The sequence below is a fragment of the Dromiciops gliroides genome, chromosome 5, assembly GCF_019393635.1.
Source record: "Dromiciops gliroides isolate mDroGli1 chromosome 5, mDroGli1.pri, whole genome shotgun sequence".
Classification (NCBI taxonomy): domain Eukaryota; kingdom Metazoa; phylum Chordata; class Mammalia; order Microbiotheria; family Microbiotheriidae; genus Dromiciops; species Dromiciops gliroides.
In genome coordinates, this window is record NC_057865.1 from 209196496 (window position 1) to 209217289 (window position 20794).

Here is a 20794-nt window from a genome sequence, read left to right on the forward strand (position 1 = left end):
AAGTGACTTGCCCAGGGTCACACAGCTAGTGTGAGATTTAAAATTGGATACTAGAGCATTAACCTCCCCTTTTAACTGTTTCCCTTATTTATCTCCCAGACTAGTAAATGGAAGAAGCCTAAGTATCTGATGCCAGATTTGAACTCAGGTCCTTCTGAATCCAGGGCTGGTGCTTTATCCAGAAATAGTTATTTATGCTGATGGTTTTCCTACTAGTGAATTAGCCCTGTGTTTTTGGTATAAATCCCATCTGGTCATAGTGTATAATCTTCATGATGTATTGCTGTATTTTATGTAAAATTTTTGCATCAACATTTATTAGGGAAATTGTTCTATAGTTTTCTTTCTGTTTTTGCTCTTCTTGGTTTGTGTATCAGCACTGTATTTGTGTTTCAAAAGAAATTTGGTAGGATTCCTTCTTTGCCTATTTTTCCAAATAGTTTACATAGTATTAGAATTAATAGTTCTTTAAATTTTGGTAGAATTCACATGTGAATCTATCTACTCCTGGGGATCTTTTCTTAGGGAGCTCCTTAATGGCTTATTCAATTTCTTTTCCAAAATTTCTTCCTTCATTCCTATATGTATATACATACACATATATGTGTATATAAATACACAAAAATGTGTATGTATAGAGATATGCATCTCTCCCTATATGTGTACATATACCCATGCATATATGTGTGTGTATAGAGAAAGGTATCTTTAGCAATATACATGTACATATATAAGAATAGGCATTTGGATATGGCCAATGTGGAAATTTTTCTTTCTTAACTATACATGTTAGTAATAGGAGTTTTGTTTTCCATTTATTTGCAATTATATGAATTTTTGCTGATTGAAAAAAAATTGTTTGAAAAAGAAGCTTCTCCCTCATTTCCAACAATACTTCCATCCTCCATATAAGCGTTTAGAAAGAGTTCAAGTGTGTGTGTGTATATACACATACATATATGTATATTTGGAGAAAGAAACAGGAAGGAGAAATGCAAAAAAGGAAGCATCTGATTGAAATTACCTTGTAAGGATCTGAAGAAAAACTGAAACAGATTGAAATATACTTTTTAAAACTTTATTTTTCTTGAGTTTTTTTGTCTGTTTTCTTTTACAACAGGATAAATATGGAAATGTTTTTGCATGATATGTATAACTTATATTGAATTGCTTGCCTTTTCAATGAGGTGGGGGGGAATGGAGGGAGAAAAGGAGAAAACTTGTAACTCAAAGTTTTAAAAATGAATGTTAAAGGGACAGCTAGGTGGCGCAGTGGATAGACCACTGGCCCTGGAATCAGGAGTATCTGAGTTCAAATCCGGCCTCAGACACTTAATACTTACTAGCTGTGTGACTCTGGGCAAGTCACTTAATCCCAATTGCCTCACCAAAACAAAACAAAACAAAACAAAACAAAATGAATGTTAAAAAATATTTTTACATGTAATTGGGGAAAAATAAAATACTAAATAAATTTTAACAAATAATCCATGTGGGGCAGCTAGGTGGCACAGTGGATAAAGCACCGGCCCTGGATTCAGGAGGACCTGAGTTCAAATCTAACCTTGACACTAGCTGTATAAACCTGGGCAAGTCACTTAATACTCATTATGCCACCCCCCAAAAAAAAAATCCATGTACTAAATAGATCTATGTACTAATAAGATTATCCTGGCAATGTAAAAATGAGTTTTCATTAGACTAAATAAACATCACCTATGTGAGAGGTAAACATTGGTCATATCACAAATATTGTCAAATACATTCATACTTTGGAAATAGAACTAAAGAAAATTCCCTTTAGGTATGCTAAACAAGTTATATTGCCAGTGTCAAATACCACCGGATGATAGTCAAGTATAATGCTTATCCTATGTGATTCTATTTAGGTACAGCTATCAAACAGTAAATTAATAATTAGCATCCTATGGCCTGAAGAAGTTAATATATCTCTAAAAAGCCTGATAATCAAAAATGTGTCTTACCTACTCATGGAATCATCCTGAAAGTCACTGTACTGTATACTATAATCTCATTTAAATTTTAGAATGTATACCTAAAATTGCTAAGGCTTCAGTAGAAAATCCTCCAGAAAAGTTGCTGCGTTTTAGATAAATACATATTGTGGAAGCCCAGGAACCCCACAAAGTATACAACACTAAAACCTGGATCTCCATTCTCAGATACTTGCTGTGAAGAAGGGACTGGAGGCAATGGTGTTTACAGAAAACACTCAGTTTTGCTAAAAATTTTGTATATGAATAATGAAAAACACCTATACATACTATGGGGAAACAATTTTTAAAAACCATAAAATCAAGATTGAAATTACATTATACTCAGAAATAGTGATTTAATGATGACTTTATTTACAGGATACAATTTTCAATATTGAACAGGAATTAAAGTGCTTAATTTTACAATGTTTCTAATTATCATCCTTTATGACCAAATATACATATGTTACAAATTATATACAATATTTGCCAGTATTTTACATTCATAGATCTTAAAATTTATTTTTCACATGCACTTTTAAACATTTGAATTAAATGTGGAATTTTGAGAACATACCTTTTCAAGAATATCACACACAGCATGAAACGCTAATTTGGTAAAAAGGTAAGACATGATTGTTTTGACAACAAATAGTGGTCCCCAAATTATACATTTTTAATGCTCATATAATGTGTATGATAGTTATGATTCCTTCATAGTAAATGATCCTTTGCAGATGAAGGATTCTGATTCTTCCCATCCCCAAATAAGTATTTTTGGTATCATTATTTAAATGATGCAGTAGTGGCATTTGCCAATTTTACATTTTACAAACAAGACTACAATTATTATCTGTCGACAAATAAAAACTATTTCATAGAAACTGCCGTCTTGTGCATGAGGTAAGAGAAAGCAAGTGAATGAGAGAGTTTGTGAGATTGTTTTATGTTACCAAATCTTTAGTCAAGGAAAATAATGCAAATGATGTTAGCTGACTTCCACCACAGTAAGTTGAGTAGAATGTCCTAAAGGGGTGAAATTCTGTAGGAAAACATCAACAACAACAAACAGGATGAAAAGATGACACCTGGTGGAAAGTGAGTGAGTGTGTATGTGTGTGTGTGTGTGTGTGTGTGTGTGTGTGTGTGTGTGTGTGTGTGTGTGTGTGAGTGTGAAGAATTTGCATACTGATGCACCCAGACTTTGGTCCTTTTGTAAATATACATATTTACATTTTTCTACTTTTCTACTTTGTGTAATCTCCACTGACCCAGATTTCTTAGAAACAATATAAAGATAAAGATAGCTTTTATCTTGGGATAAGCACTTTTCTCCTTGTCCATATTCTTATCTCTCTGTCTCCCTATTCTCTCCCACCACCTTGTTAGAGTGCAAAATCATATTGACAGTATAGATATGAAGTGACTACACAAGAATGATTTATTTTTAAAATCTATGTAAACAATTATGTAGAATGTTTAACAGTGGGAAAGAAATGTTCCCATGGTAAATAATTCAATTTTCATCTGTGAAAGATAGTATACAAATAATTAAACACACAAAAATAAATTCACATAAGGAATTTTATTTTGTTTTCTTGGGGTTTTTTTTTGTTTGTTTTTTGTTTTTTGCAGGGCAGTGAGGGTTGAGTGACTTGCCCAGGGTCACACAGCTAATAAGTGTCAAGTGTCTGAGGCCATATTTGAACTCAGGTCTTCCTGAATCCACTGAGCCACCTAGCTGCCCCCACATAAGGTATTTTAAAAACAGACTTATCTTAGTGTATAATTGATATAAACATTGCTCTTAAAGATAAAAATTAATTTGAGTTTATTAAGTGATTCTATAGATATAGATATGGGGCAAGAATGAAGGAGAAACATGACAGACTGCTATCCATAAAGCATGTTACAAAAGACCCTAGGATAAGAACAGATAAGCCTTCCTAATTTGAATATATTAATATGAATATATTAATGAAGAACAAAAAAATTAGGAAAGAATTTTAAGACATTCTCTTAATTCATTTTAATCGACTATGAATATATATAAAATATAATTTCAGATCTGTTAATGTCATGAACACACCTCATGTAACAACTTGTTTTCCATTTATTTTCTTCAGTGTTATGTAGTAAGGATTTTTATAGAAACCAGGGCCTCCACCTAAATGCTTATCTTCAGTCCTGCCTTTCCCCTAACATAAGGTAAAATCTAGACAGGAACACTATAAAAAAATTCACGAAGACTAATCTGCCACAGAGCAAGCTGAGAATAAACAGAATAGAAGGAGCTGAACATATTAACATTAACACCCCCCCAGCAAGAAAACAATAGAATATTGTATTGGCAGAATTATTTTAACATTGAAAAGTTTTTCAGAAGGCATCAATGATTTTGCAACAACCCTGCAGTACCAGAAAATCTAGTTTCTTTAAAATACGTAAATAAAACAAGCATTCTTTATCACCTTATATGTATTTTTGAAGTAATCTATTTAGGGGCAGATAAGATTTTTTTTAATACTTTGCTTCTATAAGAAGTTTACATGTTTTCCCCACTCTAACTTTCAAATTAAGAAATATGATTACAAATAGTAGTATATTTTAAATAATACAGTATTTAATTGTCCATATCCTTTAAATTGTTTAAATAATTTATTTCATTAATAGAATATAAAAACAGTAATCTGAAGTGCAGCATTAGCTCTAAAAGCTCAAGAGAGAAAGGAGATATACACACTCCTTTTGGGCAGATACCTTCATATTCAAGTCTTCACTGTAAGTGCCTACTCTGAAGAATGAGAATGTTTACAAACCATACCTGTGGTATCCTCATTGTGGTGCCATGAAAATGATGGCTGGAATGTTCATGAGTAAGCTGTTAAAAAGCTGGATATAAAAATGTGCACTATTTACAATGGTTAAAATTTCAAGTATATCTCAAGAAGAAAACCAAAAGTACAAAAAACAAGCAAACAAAAACCCAAACTGGAATGTTTAATGTTGTGAAGAGTAGATTAGATGAACTGTCTTTTTTGTTTTGTTTTGTTTCTGGGGGATGATGGACTTACAAGACAGAGATGATTTAGAAAGCAACAAGAAAAAGAAAGGATTTTCTTAAGCCTGAGACAGGAGACTGGTTCTAAAAGGATAGCCATTTATCACTGTTAGTTTCTAATAAACACCAGAAGTCATCAATAGTACTTAAAATGAAAGACATCTGTAGGGCTTTCACTTACATAGCTATTTAAAATAGCTCAGTTTCATTGATCAAATAAGATAATTAATGTATTCTTTCCTAAAAGAAGAAACAAATAATGGTGCTTTCCTTTGTAAAGAAAGAGGAAGGAGAAAGAAGTAATTCTTATCACACAAGGTCTTTTGTAGGGTCACTTTTGATTTATAAAAAATGAAAATAGCATCATACTTTTTTCATCTGTAGCATATTACAATATGCTATTTTTTAAAAAGATGTTTTATTTTTCTTACTACCAATGTATTGAATCAGAAAGTGTCATGACAGGTGGGTTTTTTGTTTTGTCTTTGGAGGAAATGATGAAGATACCTTTTAAACACTTATCAAAAGTCATCCAGGATCTTCAGGGACCCACACATACCATCCTCCTTCCCCTTAGAACCATTCTAGGCAAACATCCATCAGCAGTAAAAATGGCTTACTGTTCGTATCAAGCACATCCTTGTCCCCGAAAAACAGAAAAAGGCAATATCAAATTTCTCTTAAGTTTGCTCTCTGATTTGTAGAGGGTTTGAGGGTCTACTGTGATGTTTTTTGGCTTTGATTATTTTATTTTCATGGCTGGTTTGTATTCCAAGTAGAAAGGAAAAACAATAAAACAAAACTGACACACTTGTTTTCCAAATCATAATATTTGACTGCTCCTTTTTGGAGAATACACAGGATATGTTAAATGTCCTATTAAAATGGGTCTGACTTCCAGATCAACCAGTCTAAAATTTTTGAGTAAAGGTTTTGTCATTTTCTTCATTTGTAAACCTCTATGGTTATATTCAGTCCAGGAAGGCCTGAGTCTATAGCAGTCACATATTAGGAATAAATAGAAAATCAAAGTAATAAATATAACTTGAGAAATAGCTCAACTTGAGAAGGTAATATCATTTTAATAACAAGAACAACATAATAAAAGGCAGTGTCTAAGCAGAGGCATGACTTAAAAATTAAAATCCCCAGTAAAAAAAGAGCCACCAAAAGATTGTTTCATATCCCTTTCTAACTTTCCCCAAATCTGTAAACTAAAATAAAATCTTTTCCAAAATGAAGTGGGTTTTTTTTGAAATATTGATCTCAGAAAAAAGAATTTTATAAATTTTGGCAAGAAATGTTTTCATGGACATATTTTAACATAGGTTTTAATATTAAAAAATTGTACTTTTCCTGACAACTGAAACTGTACTAGTTGTCTAAAACTTATTTAACAATACTAGGAAATTCAAGTGAAATTGTGCTACCACACATATAGTGATTTATACATAGTAGGTGCTTACTAAATAGCAGATTGAGATGGGATGAATATATATATATATATATATATACACACACACACATATATATACATATATATATACACACACACATAACATATGTGCATTATATATTCTATATTTAAATGTGCCTATAGAAAATACATGAAAAATTGAAAATTTTTTCTACAAAGAAAAAGTTTATCAAGTAGCATCCCCAAGTCCTAGATCAGTAAGGTTTCCCATAGAGAGAATGTTTTCAGTTATCAGCAAAAGGAAAGAGAATCCTTACAAATAACTGATGTTATTACTTACTTCAACATTCATATGATTATAAAAATGAAATGTTCTAAATGCTGTGTCCCAGTGATCAAAACGGTAATTTATCTTATCTCAATATAATGAAGACAAAAACATTACTAATTCAATCTACATCCTATATTTAAATATGTATTATTAGCACCTTCAAATAGAGGCACTGTTTTAAATAGGCACAGAACATAAAGAAAAATTAATATTCTTAAAATAGAGTTGGAATTCACTAATTTGTTACATGCTATATAAATTGGTATTTTTGTTAAGCTTACAAAAATATCAAGACCATTAAGTATCAACTAATTAAACATAAATTGTCAAAACATTCTTTAGAATACTTTGCTTAATTCCAAGATAAAACATGCTTTTAAAAAATATATATATAAATAATAGACAAATATGATCCTAAAGCCATGAAGTCAAAGTACGGTCTGTTTGATATTATGAATACATAAATGGTTATACTTCCTTCTTTTCCTTATTTGAATAATACATTTTTAAAAAAGAAAAACAATTAGCTTTTTATTCTTGGTAAATTGAAATTCTAAAAGTCAATGTAATTTGTCTTTTTGATTTTTTTCTATAAGAAAATACATTATAACATACACAACATGTGTAAATAGCTTTAGATACTAACTTCAATAAAGTGAATGCATTAAACTAAACTAACCCTGTATTTTTCACTACATATCTATTTTGGCAATATGGAGGTATATTTTTCAAGTTGTCACAAATCCTACATGAGCAAAGAATACAACAAAGAATTTGTGGCACATTTTAACCTAACAACAAGAGAATAAAATGCCATTTTCTTCAAGGCAGAGTTCTTAAAGATGTTTCATTGTTTACATTAAACAATTATCAATGAAATGACTGTACAGCAACTTCATGAATGATACATTTAGGAAAATAGTTTGTTCTTACTGCATCCCTTCCCTTCCACCCCAAAATTTGCTTATGAACCTGTTTTTTCAACATAAAGTGCTAAAAGGTGTAGGATTGTTGGGGAACCTTATTTTCTGGGTTTTTTTTCTTCATTTTCTTCTTCACATGGCTGCCCTCCCATCTCCCCACCCTTACCCCAAAGCCACCCTCCCCCCAACAACAGGACAACTGTAACTCAGCACTCTGGTTTCCTTGTTAGTCCAGGATGATCATTTATGGTGACTTGTAGTTCATTTGAATACTCTGGTGTCTCACCTTTGACAGCTAAGTGGATGATTTTCAACCATTTCTGTTTCAATTCCTCACTGTCTGCAGAAAAGCTGTGCACAGACTTAGACTGGGTCAGTTTGAAACTGTGAGGGAGATCAGCACTCCTGGGTGTGTCATCCACTGTGTAGCCTAGGAGTGGAATGGTTGCTTGAGCTCGGACATCCTAAGAAAAAAATGCCATTATGATTTAGAAGAGAATATGACAAAGAAGAAAATGCAATGTATATATTTAATATATAAGGACATGTAAAATATGTATAAGTATATACACTTTTGGGTATACCTTTGCCACCATCTCTCAGTAATCTCTCTTCCTTCCTCATTAATTTAGTGCCTGGTTCACAGTCTCTCTCCTACTCTCACACTAGGGGACTTCAATATACATACATATTGATAATCCTTTAAATACTCTGTAACTGTTGTTAGAGCTGTGATTTGGTCCAGCTATTCTCAAAGAAATTTGAAACCATGCTTTAAAAAATTGATAAAACTACTTACCCTTGTAGAACCACTATTAAGCCTATGAATTGGGGGGCAGCTAGGTGGTGCAGTGGATAAAGCACCAGCCCTGGATTCAGGAGGACCTGAGTTCAAATCTGGTCTCAGACACTTGACACTTAACTAGCTGTGTGACCTTGGGCAAGTCACTTAACCCTCATTAACCCCGCCCCCCCAAAGCCTATGACCCAAAAAGATCAAGAAACAGGTAAAGGATCCAATATTTGTTTTTTAATAAATATATGTATGTATATACACACATATCTATATCTACAGATATCAGTTCTTTTTGTAAGTGCTGAAGAAAGAGAAACAGGGAATGGCTAAATAAATATGACATATGAATATAATGGAATAGTATTATGCCATAAGAATTTTTTTTTTTTCGGGGCAATGAGGGTTAAGTGACTTGCCCAGGGTCACACAGCTAGTAAGTGTCAAGTGTCTGAGGCCGGATTTGAACTCAGGTACTCCTGAATCCAGGGCCGGTGCTTTACCACTGTGCCATCTAGCTGCCCCCATAAGAATTTTAAAATGGAATAATTTGAGAAACCTGGGAAGACTTGTATGAACTGATGTAAATTTAAAGATGCCTATTGGAATACTGATTTTGAAGTATTCAAAATCAATTGTTGATATGGGACTAGTACTCAGGTGAAGTTTAGGGTCAGATATTTAGATCTGAGAAACATCTGCACAGAAATGGTAATTGAAAACATAGGAGCTAATGAAAATCACCAAACAAGGTAATAAAGAGAAAAGAGTAGGCATCATAAAAAGAATTTATTAAGATGACTTCTATTTTCCTAACATTTTATATAATATTAGAATTAATCACTTAGAATGTTTGATAGAATTCACTTGAAAATGCATATTATATTGTCTTAAGATTTTTCTTCTTTGGAAGTTCATTTATGGTTTGTTCACTTTCTTTTTCTAAAACTGGGTTACTTAAATTATCTATTTCTTGTTCTGTTAATATGGATATGTTGACACTGTTAATCATTTCCATCTCATTCTCTCTAGTTTTTTGGAACGCCCTTGTTTTTCTCCTACATGTTTATTGCACTATGCATTCTGTCTCCTTTGTGGGATCTTTATTTAGGTCATGCTCTCTAACAGAAGATGCCCCAAGGCCCTCTTCTCTTCTCCATCTATACTACTTCATTTGGTGATCTATTCAGCTCCCATGAATTTAATTACCATCTCTAGGATGATTCTCAAATCTACTTATCTTCCCCTAACCTCTCTCCTGACCTCTAATCTCATATCTTCAACTGCCTTTCAGACATCTTAAAATGGATTATCCAGTAAACATCCTTTTTTTTTAGTGAGGCAATTGGGGTTAAGTGACTTGCCCAGGGTCACACAGCTAGTAAGTGTTAAGTGTCTGAGGCCGGATTTGAACTCAGGTACTCCTGACTCCAGGGCTAGTGCTCTATCCACTGCGCCATCTAGCTGCCCCTCCAGTAAACATCTTAAACTTAACATGCCCAAAACAGAATTCATTATCGTTTCTTCTAAACTCTCCCTCTACTCCTACCTTCTTTATTACTGTAGAGGGCAATAGCATCCTCCCAAAACTTCAAGCTTACAACCTAGGTGTCATCCTTAACTCCTCACTATTTCTCACTCACCCCACACCACATGTCATCTATAGCCAAGAACTGTCAACTTTACATTTGCAAAATTTGTCAAATATACCCCCTTCTCCTCCTGATACTGCACCACTCTGGTGCAGGCCCTCATCACCTCTTACTTGAACTACTGCAATAGCCTGCTGATAGGTCTTCAACTCCATTCAGCTACCAAAGTGATTTTTCTGATAGTTCAATTATGGCATCCCCTTACTCAATATATTCCAGTAGCTTCCTATTATCTCCAAGATCAATTACACAGTCCTCTAATTGGCACTCAAAGCCCTTCATAGTCTATCCCCTTCCTATCTTATACCCCACTATGTACTGTTAGTGACACTGTCCTTATGTTCCATGAATAAGCCACTCCATCTCTCAGGTTGGGCATTTTCTCTGGCTTTCCCCATGTCTGCTTTCCCTTCTGATCTCTGTCTTCTGGCTTCCTTTAAATCCCAATTAAAATACCATCTTCTATAGGAAGCATTTCCCAATGCCTTTTAATTTGAGTGCCTTCCCTTTGTTAATTATTCTCTGTATATACTGAATATAGCTTGTTTGAACAAGTTTATTTGCTTGTCTCCTCCATTAGAAAGTATCTCCAGGCTTCAAGGTTACTGTGGGGCTCCGGGGCACTGGTGGTCTAGGTCTTGAGGGCCTGTGGCCTGGCTCAGGCTGCCGCTCGCTCCATGGCGAGTGGAGGAGGCATCCCTTCTGATGAAGAGCAGGCTACTGGTTTGGAGAGAGAGATTATGATGGCTGCAAGGAATGATTTGGATCCCTACAATATGTTGGCCCCAAAGGCAGCTCCAAGGACTAAGGAGGAGCCAAACCTGGTCCCTTCCATCACTGACAAGCGAATAGTGGGCTGTGTCTGTGAAGAGGACAACAGTGCAATCATCTGGTTCTGGCTTCACAAAGGCGAGACACAGCATTGCCCTAACTATGGAACACATTACAAGCTGGTACCCGCCCAGTTGAGCCCCTGAGCCCCTAAATTGGTTTACCTGAGATATGGTATAATGTTTGTTCCCTCCAATAAAAGATTAACCATTAAAAAAAAAAAAGAAAAAGAAATAATCTCCAGCACTTAATACAGTGCCTGGCATATTGTATGCATTTAATGTTTATTGACTAATTGAATCTCCAATTAATTTTTAAATCTTCAGTGGCACTTTATTGACTATAATTATTATTGCATTATGGTCAATAAGGGATGTGTTTAATATTTTTGTTTTTCTGCATTTGTTTTGGAGGTTTTATGCCTTGCTGCTTTGTCAATTTTTGTAAAGATGCCATTAAGACCACACACACACACATATCCCATACATCTATATGTAACATGTATAGGTGTGTGTGTGTGTGTGTACAGATGCTCATTGCTATACTCATTCAATAACTGCCAGAGATCTATCAGATTTAATATTCCTAAAATTCTATTCAGGTCTTTAACTCCTTTCTTGTTTTTATTGCTGTTGTTGGTCGATTTACTAAGGGTCAAACACTGTATTCACTAAGTTTGTCCTCTATTTGGATGCTATGTATAATTAAGTACTGAAATTGTCTATGGTGCCATTCAACAAAATGAAATTTGCCTGTTTATCTCTTACATAAATCTATTTTTACTGTTGCCTTGTCTGAGATCATGATCTCTTTACCTTTTTTAATTCAGTTAAAGTATAGTAGGTTTTATGAATCTTTATGATTGAATTGTGTTTCTTATGAACACCATATTGTTGGATTATAATTTCTAAACCATTTTACTATCCTCTTCCATTTTATGTGCAAGTTCATCTCATTTCCATTAAGTTATAATAATTCATTTTGTATTTCCCTGTGTTGTTTTCTTTCCTTCTTTCTTTCTTTTTTGTGGGGCAATGAGGGTTAAGTGACTTTCCCAGGATCGCACAGCTAGTAAGTGTCAAGTGTCTGAGGCCACATTTGAACTCAGGTCTTCCTGAATCCAGAGCTGGTGCTTTATCCACTGTGCCACCTAGCTGCCCCTCCTGTGTTATTTTCTTAACTTCTTTCTCTCTTTGTTTCCTGTTCCTTCTTTATAAAGAAGGAGAGGGTCATGGAGCAGGAACATAGTCCACATCAGTGGACTTAAAGCAACCAGCTTCTGTCCCCCCCTTACTCCTTTTCATTCATGCAAACATGAATTTTAGGTTCTTACTCTTTTTTTTTTCCTTTCAAGTTCTCTCCCTAAACCTACCCTTCCTTTTTTTTTTTTGGTGAGGCAATTGGGGTTAAGTGACTTGCCCAGGGTCACACAGCTAGTAAGTGTTAAGCATCTGAGGCCGGATTTGAACCCAGGTACTCCTGACTCCAGGGCTGGTGCTCTATCCACTGCGCCACCTAGCTGCCCCTAAACCTACCCTTCTTATTGTCCATTTCCACCCTTTCTGTTCCCTCCTTTTCCCCTGTTGAGTTCAATACATTTCTAAACCAAACTTTGTATGTCTATCAGTGTTTTATCCTCCTTTAATGAGTTCAGATGAAATGAGGTTTTAATGACAAAATGAAGTGTATACACTTCTACTAGCAGAACCCAATTATATGAGATAATAAATCTCTCCCCCACCCACTCCTTCCTTTTTATCTTCTGGTATTTTATTTACCCATGCCTTTACCTAAAAAAAATTTTTTTAAAAAACCATCAAAAAATTACAAAATAGCTTCAAGGTCTTCTGTTTTCTATGTCCCCTGATGACATTAGACCTCTGAAGGTACACTTGTTTCATCCCTTCCATTGAATATAAGCACTTTATCTTTTATTAAATAATAATAAAGATTTTTATTTAAAGCTCTGAGTTCCAAATTCTATCTTTCTTTTCCTTCCTCTCCCCCCCTCCCTGAGGCAGTAAGTGTTCAGATATAGATTATATGCATGCGATTATGCAAATTAGTTATTAGTTATTTTGTATAAGGAAACTTGAATAAAAGAAAAAAATAAAGTAAAAAAATAACATGCTTCAGTCTGTGTTCAATCCATATCAGTTCCTTCTTTGGATTAGTCCTTTGGGATTGTCTTGGATCACTATATTACTGAGAATAGTTAAGTCATTCACAGTTCTTCATCGAACAATATAGCTGTCATGCTCAATGTTCTTTTGGTTCTTCTTACTTCATTATACATCAATTCATTTAAGTCTTTCCAGGTCTTTCTGAAATCATCCTGTTTGTCATTTCTTATAGCACAATAATATTCCATCAAAATAATATACCACAGCTCATTTAGCCATTCCCATAAGCACTTTATCTTTATAAAGTCACTTCAGATTGCTTGATATATTTCACTTCTACATTTTTCTTTATCCCCATGTTTATATTTTAAAATTTATACCCAACTCTAATCTTTTCATCAGGAATGCTTCAATTTCATAAAGGTCCATTTCCCCCCATATGATTGATTATATTCAATTTTGCTGTGTAAGTTATTCTTAGTTGTAAACCTAAGTCTTTTTATTTATTTATTTTTTGTGGGGCAATGAGGGTTAAGTGACTTGGCCAGGGTCACACAGCTAGCAAGTGTCAAGTGTCTGAGTCCAGATTTGAACTCAGATCCTTCTGAATCCAGGGCCTGTGCTTTATCCCCTGAACTGCCTAGCTGCCCCCAACCTAAGTCTTTTGCCTTCTGGAGTATCATAATCCAAACTCTCCACTCCTTGAAAGTGGTGGCTGCTAAATCTTGTGTGATCCTGAATGTGGTTCCTACATACTCAAACTCTTTCTTTTTGGCAGTTTACAGTATTTTTCTTTGACTTGGAAGCTCTGTATTTTGTCTATAATACTCCTAATGGGGGTTTCTTTCAGGAGAAGAGTAATGGATAAAAAATCCACTCCAAGATAAGGTTAGTAGCTTTCTTTCATGATTTCTTGAAATGTGATATCTAGGCTTGTGATATCTAGGTCATGGCTTTCAGGTAGTCCAATAATTTTCTCCCCATTTTAAAAATAAATTGTTATCAGGGGCAGCTAGATGGCGCAGTGGATAGAGTACCGGCCCTGGAGTCAGGAGTTCCTGAGTTCAGATCCGGCCTCAGACACTTGATACTTAACTAGCTGTGTGACCCTGGGCAAGTCACTTGGCCCCAGTTGCCTCACTAAAAAAACAAAAACAAAAACAAAACAAAACAAAAAATAAATTGTTATCAGTAAATTTTGTTTTTTATGTCACCCAAATTTTTTCCCAGTATCTTTCCCCTCTCCCTTGCAGAGAGTATCCAATATTTTTAAAAGGAAAAAGAAAAAAAGCAAAACTCTAGATACATTGAAAAAGCCTGTATTACACTTATGGATCTCTCACCTCTGCAAAGAGAAGTGGGGATGTCTTCTCATATCACTTCTTTGAAAACATCCTTTTTTAAAACATTTTTTCAAAATTTATCTTATAGTTTTTCTTTACATTTATGTGGCTTTAGTCTACAGACAGACAGACAGTAGTTTTCTTGGCTCTGCTTACTCAGTTCAGCATCAGAACATATAAACTTTTCCAAATTCTCTATATTCATAATTTCATTGTTTCGGTGGCACAGTAATATTCCATCATATTCATGTATTATAATCTGTTTAGCTGTTCCCCAGTTGATGGACATATATGTGCTCATCCAATGATTCTTAAATTATCTCTACCTGTTTCCCAGGTCAGTTTTTTAAATAAAAGATGAGACATCTTACATCTTCTTCTTTTTCCCCCATCTTTTGACTTTTTTTCACATTCTTATTGTCTCATGAGTCATTAACTTCTATTTTGTTTGTTCTATTTTCAATGACTTTGTTACTTTGATAAAGTTTTGTGCCTCTTGTGCTAAGCTATTAATTCTCTTTTTAGTCTTTCTTCAAAGCTATCATTTCCCCTAGTTCTTTCCTCTATCACACTAATTTCATTTATAATATAATTTTTAAACTTAAGAAAACCCACTCTTGCTTCACTTCTTCTAGGAATTCTAATTTATCTTGGATCAAGTTGTGTTTTCTTAGAGACTTTATTGTAGGTATTTTGGATATATTCTGTTAGGAGTTAGTGCTTTATCTCTTGTTGTTGTTTATTCATTCTTCCAGCTTCTTTACTTCTTGTTTTGGGACTATGTATTAGAATCAGGCTCAGTGAACTTCTAGCAGAACTGTCATGGCCTTGAATGATCTTGGCCTCTCTTATCTGGGGTCCTGTCACTATATTCTTTGGGTATTAAGTAGTGTGCTTGCAGAATAAGAGGAGCTGTTTGAGATGGGAAGCTGCAGCCTTTCAGTGAGCCCTTTGTTGTCAGATCAAGAGCATGGTTTAATGGCTTCCCTCCTGGGTTTTTTGGGTTCCAGACCCTGGTTCATGTCTAGGCAAGGCAGCTACAGACTTGTCCCTGAGCAGTGCTCCAGTAAGCAGTGGTTTGCCTCAGCCTCTATCAGACTCAGCAGGCTCAGAGTGATTGAATTACTGGCTGGACCTGGGGAAGAATTTGTGATTTGCTCTGGAAGACTTCAGTCTGATGAGTCTTGGATTGGGCTCCTCTGGGAGACCTTCTCTTGCCCTTCACCCAGGCCAACAAAAGTCAATAATGCACTTTGGGTTGCCCTTTGCTACACTGCTGGCTCCTGTTTAGAGCTCTGGGACTTAATTTGGCCCCTTTTGGAGATCCTTATTACTTGCTGACTTAGACATGGGTCTGGGTATGCAATTTGTTCTGAGACACACTGCACCTGTTTGGTGCCCCAGAAATTGATACATTGATCTTGGCCCATCTTTGTTTCACAGTTCCTATTCTGGTCACTTGCCAGTGGGTCAGACTTGTGATCTTGGGCTGGAAAGATAATCCTACTATGATTTCTCCTCAGATCTCTCAATCATCACTCTATCTGTCTGTTTTCTTAGATCTCTGTTCCAGTAGTTGTGGGAAAAGCTGAGCTTCCTGCTTCCTCTATTCTACTATTTTAGTTGATCTCACCTCATGAAAGCATTTTAATATTACAGATACATTTTACACGTATATTTTTAAATACTCCTTCAAATTTTTTTTAAATCTACATTTCTGGTTTTTTTTTTGTTTGTTTTGGTTTTGTTTGTTTTTTGTTTTGTTTTGTTTTTGTGGGGCAGTGGGGGTTAAGTGACTTGCCCAGGGTCACACAACTAGTATGTGTCAAGTGTCTGAGGCCGGATTTGAACTCAGGTACTCCTGAATCCAGGGCCGGTGCTTTATCCACTGCGCCACCTAGCTGCCCTACATTTCTGTTTTTGATGGAAATTAATGCATGTGTGGACTTCTCATATCTAGAAATTTAGCATCTAGCAGTCAAGAGGTTGTGACTTTCCATAGTAGGTCAAAACATACCTGTGCTTTCTTCTCAATGGCTGTTATTTAATGTTGTTAAGCTAGATTTATTTAAATGTCCTCTCCCTCTAAATTTCATATGTTCAATTTGGTGAAGATTTATTTTTATATCTAAAGTAAATTTATTTACATTTAGGTACATTTATCTTTACATCTAAAGGGACCATAATTATTTTCCTTAATGCCCCCTTTGCTAAACTTCTCTTACTGCCCTACTCTAATCCCAAATTAAACTCAAACTGTTTCAAACTCATTAAACAGAAGAAAAGATAAAAATAGGAAAATCTTATTAATAAAAGGGACAGAAAAATCTATAAAGGAAATAAAAAAGAACCAAAAATTTTAGAATTAAAAAAAATTGGAACTTTGGTTATAAATCATGAATACCTGTAATTTTAGTGAGCCAAATCTTAAGTTTTTGAATTCTCCATTTTACAGAGAAGGGATTGTGGGATCCTAGAATTACCTTCCTTGTCCTCACCAGTATGCTCAATAGAAGGCAGTTATTGTGATGTACCTGTGGGGCACCATACATGTAGAGTACAAGAGCTTCTTGTTTAGGGATCACACACCAAGCTTTTTGCCAGGGCTTGGACTTTTCCATATACTGAAGAAAACTGCATATGACACTGTTTCCAGAAACCTCTGCTGATTCAATCTGTGAATATTTAGCAAATACAACAAAAGGAGATAGAGACATATTATCCTTTAAGTATAGATAAAGACACTAAGTCAGATAAACAACTTATAAAATAAGAAACAAAATCTTTAGAAAATTAGTAATTAAAAAAAAAGAAATTAGTAATTTACAAAATACATTGCTAATGAATTAATGAAAATTCAAAACATCTCTATACCTATACCTAAATGAACATAATTCTTTTAAAATATCCAAATATGCTTCAAAAAGGCAAGGATTTGTGATTAGGTTAGAATGGACTCTTTCCATTGACATATATCTATAATTTAGTAGTTAAGTGTCTTAAAGTGCTACATGAGCCTCAGAGAAATTAAATGACTTGTTCATGGTCACACAAGAGTGGTAGAATCTGAACTCAAATCTTCCTGACTTCAGGTCTAGCACTCTATTTTCTACACCATCCTGTATTTCCTAAATAGAATTGATGGGAAATGGTAAGCATTTTTAGTAGTTCAAACACTTCATCTTTTCTACAAATAACATTTGTAGTCAAATATAACACTGCAAAGCAATATATCACAATATGGAATGTGAACCTGGTTCAATATTATGATACCTAGAAGCATAATTGGCCATATCAATAACCACAAATTTTATAGTAAGTATCTCTGATAAAGGCGTCATTTCTCATACATAGAGAACTAAATCAAATATATAAACATATGAGCCACTCCTCAATTGATAAATGGTCAAAAGTCACATGAAAAAAATACTCTAAATCACTACTGATTAAAGAAATGGGGCAGCTAGATGGCGCAATGGATAGAGCACCGGCCCTGGAGTCAGGAGTACCTGAGTTCAAATCCGACCTCAGACACTTAACACTTACTAGCTGTGTGACCCTGGGCAAGTCACTTAACCCCAATTGCCTCACTAAAAACAAAAAACAAAAACAAAAACAAAAAACAAAACAAAAAAAAACAAAATAAAGAAATGAAAATTAAAACAACTCTGAGATACCACCTTATACCTATCAGATTGGCTAACATGACGGAAAAGGAAAATGAGAAATGCTAGAGGGGATGTAGAAAAGTTGGGACACTAATGCACTGTTGGAGGAGTTGTAAACTAGTCCAATCATTCTGGAGAATAATTTGGAACTATGCTCATCTATAAAACTGTAAATATCCCTTTGACCTAACAATACCACTACTAGCTCTATATCCCAAAGAGATCAAGGAAAAGGGAAAAGTATCTATTTGTACAAAAATATTATAGCAGTTCTCTTTGTGGTGGCATAGAATTGGAAATTGAGGGGTTGCCAATCAACTGAGGAATGGCTGAACAAGTTGTAGTACATGATTGTGAGGAATACTATTGTGCTAGAAGGAAACACAAACAGGATAGTTTCAGAAAACCAGGGAAGACTTATATGAACTTAATAACACTTCCCCCCCTTTAACAATTTTTAAAATTATATGTCTTCCTTTTGCCCAGTATTCCAAAAAACAGGAAGTTCAAGGCCTTATAAGAATAACAAGTCTGCTGGACAAATCCAGTCAAAACAAGATGATGAATAACTGATTTCTTACAAGATCAGTATATTGAAATGTGGCAGCAAGATATAAATCTAGTTAGACATGAGACAACTTAGTGACTCATCAGAACTTGGAACACAAGCTAATAATCTCATCATTTTCTTACTCTAATCTTTCTTGGGTTCTATTCCTTACAGAGACAAATTGTTGAAATAACTGTGTGTCTGACACAGTAGTTGCTATTGCTACTTTCCTCTCATTTTCGTTGGTTAATAGTATGATAGAGCAGAGCCAATGGGGTTTGTATAATCATTTCTTTTCCTAAGTGAAGTGAGCAGACACAAGAGGACATTGTACGTAGATGACAATAGCATTGTAAAGATGATCAGCTATGAAAGAATTAGCTACTCTGAGCAAGACAGTGATCTGAGACAATTCTAAAGGGTCCAATGATGCAAAAATGCTACCCATCTCCAGAGAGAACGTGTGAGTTCAGAATGGAAATTGATGCATGCTTTTAAATTTTATTTTTCTTAGGGGGAGAAGGTGTGTTTTCTTCTTCAACATGACTAATATGGACATTAAAAAAGATTGCTCTGTATATGTGATGTCATATATGCTGCTTTGGTAAAGTAGATATGACTGAGAAGGGAGAGGAGAAAACAAGTATTTATTAAGCACTTGCTCTGTGCCAAAAACTTGACAAATATGATCTCATTTGATCCTCCACAACAATCCTGGTGAGATATTATTACAATCTCATTTTATAGTTGAGGAAGCTGAGGCAGACAGAGGACTAGCCCAGGATCACACAACTTGGTAAATGTGTTAGGCTATATTTGAACTTAGATCTTCTTGAATCCAGATTGGCTGTCATGAAAAAGTTTAACTAATATACAAGGATGAAACTCCTATTTTTTCATCATACCTCTAAGATTCCTTTCCTTTTCTTTTCTTCACTGTCTGTGCATCCAGTTATTATTTGATAGCAGTCTTTACAAACTTTGTTCCATTTGCCACCATCATATCAAGTTGAGCTTTATAGTCAGAACATTTCCAACAGACCACCTTAAAAACAAGGAAAGAAAGGAATAGCAATCATATTCACAGACTACTGCTATTTCTTAAGGAGAATTCCATTACAGCTAAGAAAAATGTAAATAAACAAATACTGTGTTGAAAACCCAACTGGTTTTGTTACATATTGTGAAAGATTATGTTTTTATGTGACTATTTTCTCAAAGAAAGTTCATCTAACCTAAAGAGAGATAGATTAATATATTAAAAGTGCTTACTACAAGTAAAAATATTGCTTCTCTTACTGTTGATAAGAAAAATATCACAAATCCTATTACTTCAATAATGGATCTTGTTGTTCATCCGTCATTTTCAGAAAACCAATGACATCAAAGGGTGATGTCTTGACTGCACATGAATTGGATTTAATAAGGCAGAGTTATCAGCCCTCACTTCCTCTTTCAGAATCAATGAAGTCTAATGGCAAAACAAGAGTTATGATGACTGACAATGACATGGGATGTAGTAGATGACCTTGGTGTTTCAATGTCTGACCAAGCTCTAAGCACTCCACAGTGACTGCTTCAGCTACCTCTGTGGCCATTGGAACAAACTGTTCTCATCTGCCCATATCTGCTGAAGATGTCTTCACGTGCTTTGAGGTAGACACCCCCCTAACTCACTGATGGTTATCAGGCCTGTCTACGCTCACCTGGTTTAGCCCATGCAGTTTTATTGAGATGTGGCTGCTGCACATGCTCCAGCTTCTTGGAGCCACAGCTGAGAGTTGAGTGAAACATAGACAACCCAAGGTAGATTCAGAAACCTTGAAAAAGCCTCAGCAAGCTCTCATACCAGAGGTGCTAGTCCCCTTGAACATCCCATATACCCAGAAATAGAATTATATATATTTCCTGAAAGGCAGTTTTTGCCTGGCATTATCAGGTGGCTATTGTGATAGGACCAGGATTTTCCTAACAAACTTCCTTTAGGGCCCTGTTTCCCTGACATAGCGTCTTGGTTTAGGAGTAATAAAAAGTCCGAGTCATTCAGAGTGTGGGCCTCTCAGACTTGGTGGGTGCCTAAGACCTGAGGAGTCACCAAACCCCGA

The 20794-nt window shown here is 34.9% G+C and overlaps 1 protein-coding gene and 1 pseudogene across 1 annotated transcript in view; one reads left to right on the forward strand and one right to left on the reverse strand.

The window, feature by feature from the left end:
• Nucleotides 1-2364: 2364 nt before the first annotated feature.
• FGD4 (FYVE, RhoGEF and PH domain containing 4) overlaps nt 2365-20794 on the reverse strand; it is a 291336-nt gene continuing 272906 nt past the window's right edge. The window contains 4 exon segments of the mRNA XM_043967474.1: nt 2365-8193; nt 17006-17146; nt 19595-19695; nt 19698-19734. Of these exon segments, the coding sequence (XP_043823409.1) occupies nt 7936-8193; nt 17006-17146; nt 19595-19695; nt 19698-19734 (537 nt within the window). The 3' untranslated portion in view covers nt 2365-7935.
• LOC122727958 lies at nt 9231-11151 on the forward strand (annotated as a pseudogene).